Source organism: Cnephaeus nilssonii (genome assembly GCF_951640355.1).
Source record: "Cnephaeus nilssonii genome assembly, chromosome: 4".
Lineage (NCBI taxonomy): Eukaryota > Metazoa > Chordata > Mammalia > Chiroptera > Vespertilionidae > Cnephaeus > Cnephaeus nilssonii.
Genome location: NC_137075.1, coordinates 108474693 through 108481844, shown reverse-complemented (window position 1 = coordinate 108481844; position 7152 = coordinate 108474693). Strand labels below are relative to the sequence as shown.

The window sequence follows — 7152 nt, the reverse complement described above, 5'->3', positions numbered from 1 at the left end:
GCTCTTTTTCAAATCCGGTAAGTGGTTTTCCTTTTGTTTCACGTGCTACAATTTTCTGCTGAAATTTCCAGTCTTGGTTTTATCTCCTTGCCCAGGGAGGGGGCGCTTTTTAAAGGCTGTGTCGGTAGGTCCAGTGTCTGGGGCCCTGGGCGCGTCTTTACAGTGGCTCTTGCGTCGAATTTCTATGCACAGAATAGATGCATAAATAAATGCACGCGGGGCAGACATTTAACAATTCAAGGAGAAATGGCAAGAAAACCGCAGAGACCGGAGACCGGGCTTCAACATAGCCAGGAAAGCCGGTCCCCTTTTCAGGTTGATCAGCTCGTCCGCTCTGCCCAGGCCCTTCCCGGTTTCAGCCCTGAGTCCCGCGTCGGGGACTGATCCACACGGTTTGTCACCTCATTATGACACCTCAGCCCCACCCGCACCGCCCCTCCCCTCCCCACCCTGGCGCTGCGCTCCCAAGCTGCAGCCTCGGCGCGGCCGCTGGGGGCGCTGTGGTGCGCAGGCGCCGCCTGGGACTCGCTCTGCCTCTGGGGCGCCGCTCCTTCCGCCTTCCCGGCAGGCCTTGCGCGGCGCCTGCGCGTTCAGTGACCTTCCCGAGTAGCTGGGTGTGCGGGTCGGGGCTGCCCGAGCCGTTGGTCCTGCGGCGAGGTGAGTGCGGGGGCCGCGGTCCGGTGCTCGGTGCGGGGCAGCCGCGACCGTGGGGGACGGGGCGGTGGCCGGCGGCGGCCCGGGGCCGGATGTGCCCGCGGAAGGAGCCGGCGGCGAGCAGGACCCTCTCCAGACCCACCCGCCACGACCCCCGCCGACCTTGCGGCCCAGCCCAGCCCCTGCCGTTCCCCTGCGGGCGCGAGCCGGTCCGCCCGGCCCCCGAAGCTGGAGGCGGTGGCCCGGGGGTTAGGGTGCGTGGGGGCCAACCGCCCCTCTCCCTCTTGGACGAGCGCCCTCGGCCGCGTGGGTCCCAGCCGCGAGCCGAGGTCACGCGAGCCGAGGTCCAAGCCGAGAACCGAACCCGCCGGCAGTGCGTTCTCCCCCGCACCCCTCAACTTCCCGCGCACACTTGTCTCCGAGTTACACTGTGTCTCTGACGTGGGGGAGGGAGACGGGGCCGAAACGGGGTTCAGGGGCGACGCTTGGATTGTACGGACCTGAGCCTGCGCGCCCGGGTCTGGCCGCCACGGTCAGGGCGGGAGCGGCTGCTGCCAACACGCCGGAGCCTTTGCGGGGCGGGGGTCCCCGGACTCGGCGGACACCCCTCTGACCTTTGGGTAGGACGGGCCTTGGAAGGAAGATGCTGTGAGACCCGCACACGGAGCTGGGGATGCGGGCGGACAGGTGGCTCCTCCGGCTGCGAAAGTAGGGGTGTCAGTATTAAATGTTGAGAACATGTCACCTGTCCAGCCAACTGTGGCAACTTTGGTTAAAAGGAAAGTCGGGGCGCCTGGCTGGTGTGGCCCAGTGGTTGAGCGTCAGGGCGTGCAGGAGGCAGCCGATCAGTAATTCTCACTCATCATTGATGTTTCTACCTCTCTCCTCTGAAATACATGAAAACATGTTTTTTTTTTTCAAAAAAGGAGAGTTGGGGGCAGGTAAGTGTTGGCAGTGTCCTGGTGGCAGTCCAAGGTAATTGTAGGTGAGAAGACGATGCCGGACACCTGAGCCTGAGCTGAATGTCGGGGTGACTAGCGGTTCTTCCGTCCCTTATCTGCCTCCTGTGCAACCTCCAGACCCTCCTCGGGCCTCTCGGGGCGGGCCTGGCCCAGGGCGGCTTCTCTGTCCTCTGGGTGTTCGTAGCCTTTCTTCTGCTGCTGCTCAGGTGGTTCACTGAGTTCTCACTCCACACCAGGCACCCCGCTGGGTTTCATGTCTCCTCGAATTCCGGGAGCACCTGGGGGGCAGAAAGAGGGCTCCCTGCTTCACAGAAAGGGATCTCCTGAACCAGCAGCTTCAGGACTGGACCAAGGTCGGGAGCAGAGCAGGCAGAGCTGGTCCAACAGAACCCAGGGTTTCAGGCTTCTGCCCCGTGGCCCCTGGCACCTTCCTCCCCACCTACTGCGGGTGCAGGAGGCGAGGCTGCCCTCGGGCACCTTCCAAGTCAGCTTGTTGGGTTCGTGGAACCTCATTCTGACAGAGCATCTCAGTACCGTGTGAGGACAGAACAGGTGAGGGCTCCCGGGGAGGACACAGCCCATCCTCTGAGCATCAAGCTTCAGGCCCAGGAAGTTCTCTCCTGGGACAAGCTGGTAGCCAGGCCTGAGGCAGGTTCCCATGGTAACCAGAAGTAGGGCTGGCGGAGAGCAGGCTGCCTTCTACAGTACTATGTATAGGGTAGGGAGTGGGGAGGGATAAAGGGTGGAGAGCATGTGGAGACGGTTAAATATGCGTCACATCTACACTAAAGAGAAACATGCAAATTGACTGTGCCTCTGCAATGCCCACCAGCCAATCAGGCGTGAGTATGCAAACTAACCAAAGGTGGTGGGTTAATTTGGATACACGGGTGTGGAGCAGCTGGGGGCGGGGTGGCCGCTTGCGCGCCCACTGGCACCAAGCAGTCTGCATCCCGGCCGCTCTGAGCCTGTAGGTCCATGCGTAGGCCCAGAGCAGCCAGAGTCCCAGAACGACCCCCAGCCACTCCGGGCCTACACGCACAGGAGCGGAGCAGCTGGGGCCAGGGCGGGAGCAGACACCAGGGCCTACAGTGGTGTCAAGTAGGCAGTCCACAGAGAGCAGAGAACCACAGGGAGCAGGACAATAGGACATCTCCTGAGGGCTCCCAGATTGGAGAGGGTGCAGATCAGGCTGAGGGACCCAACGCCCCACACACACACACACACACCCACCCCATGCACAGATTTCGTGCACCGGGCCCCTAGTTTTAGAATAAAAGCTGCGCTCTGTGCCGTGCCTCAGGCCCTTCCCCAGGCCGCTGTGGTGTTTGGTATAACAAGCGCTTGACACAGTGCGCCCGACGCTGAATCCCTGGCGCAGAGGAGCTCGTCGTCACTCCCTTTGAGGGGGTGCTGTTCTCACCCCTGCTTTACAGGTGAGGAAACCGGGGCGGTCTGACTCAGCTGGACAGGCGCGGGGCCAGGGTTTGACCCCGGGCAGCACAGTGGCCTTCCCAGTCCTCCCCGCTCCAAGTCCGGTCCGGCCGGGGGTCTTGGTGCAGACCCAGCCGCCTAGTCCATGCTCAGGCCACGTTTGCTGGGTGAACAGGGACCCCACGTGCGGGTGTCCGTGCGGAGATCGGGAAAACAGGACGACAGTTCTGTGCAGCGAGGGGAGGGGAGAGGAAGTCGGAGTGGGAGGAGGCTGCGGCACCAATGACGCAAAGCAGCGTCTTCAGGTAAAATAGGAAGGACGAGGCTGTGTTCCTGACGGTGGTTTGATGAGTGTAGGCAGTAGACCAGCTGTTTCTACAAAGCTCACCTGAGGATAGGTTTTTGTTGATTTTGGGGGGGGCGGGGGAGTAGAGAGAAACATCGATGAGTTGCCCTCGGTACATCTCCCGACCAGAACCTACCCGCAGCCTTGTGGTGTGCTGGATGACGCTCCCACCCACGGAGCCGGCCAGGGCTGTTACCAAACTTACTCAGAGGGAAGTGGGGGCGGCTCAGTCAGAGTCTGTAGTAAAGTATAAACATCATCAAAGCGTGACCGTGAGACCTACACATGGCAGCGCACTGTGTAAGTTCAGAAAGGATGGCTTTATCGATCAAATCCAGCAGTTCAGGAAATCAGTTGTCATGGCAGCTCGTAGGAAGTGAGCTTGTCTTAAGCTGCCTGCTTTGGACTTAGCAATGGACTTGGAGACGCGTACATATAAAACATCGCGACCCTAGTCAACACCGTACTTGGTTGTATAATGGAAGTTTGCTGAGAATGGAACTTAGAGGTCTCACAAAAAGAAAGCACACGAGGTGATGGATGTGTAACTGACGGCCTGGGGGAACCTCCCACAGTGTCTGCAGACATGAAGCCACCACCACGGCGTACCCTTGACATACCTCCCCGTTTCCTGTTGTCGGCTAAACCTCGCTGCGGCTGAAACTTGAAGCCACGCACGGAGTTGCAGCTGTCGCTGTGCACCCCGCCTGGTGTCGTTCTTGACCATGTTCTTGTTCTTTGAATGCCAACAGTCCTGCCCGGCCGGCGTGGCTCAGTGGTTGAGCATCAACCTATGAACCGGGAGGTCACGGTTCGATTCCCGGTCAGGGCACATGCCCTGGTTGCAGGCTTGACCTCTAGTGTGGGGCGGGCAGGAGGCAGCCAATCAATGATTTTTCTCGCTCCCTCTCCCTTCCTCTCTGAAATCAATAAATATATATATATTTTTAAATGCCAACTGCTCTTAGCATGATGGTGCAGACACACTAGTTCTCAGTTTAACTTTGTAAAGGTGGTGTGTGGTTTGGGGCAGGACATTCATGGAGGGTAGCCCTTGGGGGACATTTGCTGACACCGCAGGATGGCACAGACTTGAGGAAAGAGGGTGACTGACAGAGCTGTGCTAGCCCAGGTCGGGCGTTGGGGGGAGGGGGGTGCAGCTCAGAGCCGAGAGCAGGGGCCCGTGGGGGGTGTAGCGGTGGAGGGGGCGTCTGGCATCAGAGCAGATCCCTGAAGAATCGTGGGAAATGGGGTGAACTTCATGAACAGATCGAACTCTTGCCATTTCTGTTTGAAACCATGGTCGTGTTAACGTTTGTCACTGCTTTCCTTTCCAGATGTTTCAGAGCCTCATTAGAAATGTATGGGTCCCCATGAAGCCCTACTACACGCAGGTTTACCAGGAGATCTGGGTGGGCATGGGGCTGATGAGCTTCATCATCTACAAGATCAGGAGTGCGGGTGAGTGTCCTGGGGCTGGGCTCGTAGGGTCATGGGCAGAATTACTTCCAGAGGAACTTCAGGCACATTGAAGGAACTGGAGTTCTTACCTAACCCATTGGGCCCTCGTTAAAATGTGGGGAGCACAGATCGGCCAAGAGATGTCTGGGGACATTTGAATAAGACTTGGCTACCAGGGAACTGACTTTTCCTAGGTGGGCCAGTGGTGTTTCGAATGCATAGGTGCTAAGCTCAGCTTTAAGAATGCAGACTGCCTGGGGCTGAGGTCCTGGTGAGCAGTGTGGGCTGCTCCTGTTCATTGTTCTGAGTGTGTGAGAGGGTCCCATGCCAACAGTTAGGCAGGGTGACCATTTCGTTCTCAGAGGACCGGGGTGGGCCCAGTCACGCATTGACAAGCGACTGGTCCAGAGGGAAAGCAGGAGGGAACTGCAGTTGCCAGACGAGGGCTGGGGGGGGGGGGGGGGGGGCGGGGGAGTGAAGAGCCTGCCATGCGGAAGTGGAGGCGCCGTCTCCGCCCGGAGAGCGTCTGTGGCAGGTGCTCCCTCGGCTGTGAGACAGGAGCGCCCGCCTCTGAGGGCTCCCTGCCGGCTCTGCCCCGGCCGTGACCTTCCCCGCCCCGTGCTGGCCCCACGGTGAACTGGCTCCGGGCTTTTGTAAAGCACTGATCACCTTTTCTTTCTTTTTCTTTTAGATAAAAAAGCTAAAGCTCTGAAAGGTAAGGAGCTTGCTTTTTAATGGGTGGGAATGAGAGCCCCAGCGGACCGGGAAGGGAGTCAGGGCCTCGGAACCGAGAGGGTGCGGTGGGGGCTTGCGAAGGTGACGCCTGCTTCTCGGGGTCTGAGGTTCGAGGCGATGCTCACGCGTGTGCAGCAGGAGGGAGCGTGGACAGGCAGGGAGCTGGCGCCCCTGTAGGGGAGCCCCAGTTGCTGGGAGCACCCCGCCCGGTCAGTGTCGGGGGGTGGGCAGGGAGCCATGAATTTAGGCCCTGGTACTAGGCGGGTCTTACGTTGCTTCCCAAGTGACAGTGAAACGCTGTCATCTGAGCCCTGCACGCCCAGGGCTGCCCCTGGCCCTCGGGGAGGAGACATGGCCCGCCCTCCATCCTGGCGCCTGTGAGTGAGCCGCATGCACGTGTGGGCCCAGAAGCCCTCACACCCTGGGCGACCCGTGTAGAAACCAGCTCTTCACACGACGGGCCATGCTTACACTTTCTGGCTGTTGATGCTGGCACGGTAGCTGCACTCGGCTTGCTCCTCCTGACTGTATCTGCTGTGCTTCTTCCAAAGGTTCGAGTCCCGCGCCTGCTCATGGTCATCACTAGCAGCTGAGCCGAGTGCGCAGCGGGGGAGCGTCGGCCCGGCAGACACCTCGGCTGTTAGATGGGGACGCCATGCTTGTCTAGAAGTGCCGTGTCCTTGCTGGCATGAATAAACATACCTGTAGACACCACGCCTGCTCGCCATCCCTCCCTCCCTCCGCCTGTGGCGGCCGGCCCTGCGCGGATCTGTAACAGCAGGTGCAGCCAGGCGCTCCCTGAGCCGGTCGGCCTTAGGGGTCCCCAGGAATTGGTGCCAACATCTCAGTTACCATAGGAGTTGGGGGTCAGGCCCAGGCGCTCTCCCGTCGGGGCTCAGTGCCCATGAGCTAGCACACGGGGTGGTGATGTGCACGCTCTGACTTAGCGCCGTGATGAGGCTGGGAGGGGGTCCTGAGGAGCATCGTGTTCCAGCTAAAACGCTTAGAAAGAAGGTCCATTAGATCACTGTGGGCGGAGTTAGAAGCTCGGGATGTCATCAGAAGGCAGTCATGACATTAGAGCCATCGGTCCTTCAGCGAGGCCAACGCCACACGAAGACTGCGTGGCCTTTTCTCCACCTAAAGCAGTGGCCGCAGCCCTCAGAGACGCGGCTTTAACCTCCTACAGCCGGAGCGTGGAGCCGCAGGGAGCCCGGGGGGAACCTGTTCCTGGCAGGTTAGGGGTCTGGCTGTGGAACGGATGACACCGTGGCCTGGTCCCTGGCCGTTTCTTTCCCTGCTTTTCCTCTGCGTCTCCAGCATGCGGTCGGGTCTGGCCCGGTTGGAGCCTGTTGTGTACGGGTCAGATCGGCCTCCGCCTCACCGCTGCCTCGGGCTCCAGCAGGAGTTGGCGTGAAGGTGTTGGAGGCCCGGGAACGTGTGGGGGGGGCGGGGTCTCTGTTCCCACAGGAATCGCATTTTCTCCCGTAAGAGTTCGGCCTCCAGGGGATGAGTTGGCGCTTGGTTCAGAAAGACTAGCTTAGGGTCACTCGCCTGGGC

General features: G+C 60.2%; 1 protein-coding gene across 2 annotated transcripts; it reads left to right on the top strand.

Moving 5' to 3' along the window:
- Nucleotides 1-566: 566 nt before the first annotated feature.
- ATP5MJ (ATP synthase membrane subunit j) lies at nucleotides 567-6306 on the top strand. Of its 2 annotated transcripts, XM_079769718.1 has the most exons (4): nucleotides 567-657; nucleotides 4734-4857; nucleotides 5549-5572; nucleotides 6144-6306. In XM_079769718.1, exons 2-4 carry the CDS (start codon nucleotides 4734-4736, stop codon nucleotides 6176-6178), a joined length of 183 nt encoding a protein of 60 aa, XP_079625844.1. In that variant the 5' UTR covers nucleotides 567-657; the 3' UTR covers nucleotides 6179-6306. The 2 variants fall into 2 exon arrangements, with proteins under 2 accessions (XP_079625844.1, XP_079625845.1); XM_079769719.1 differs by lacking the exon at nucleotides 5549-5572.
- Nucleotides 6307-7152: the final 846 nt, after the last annotated feature.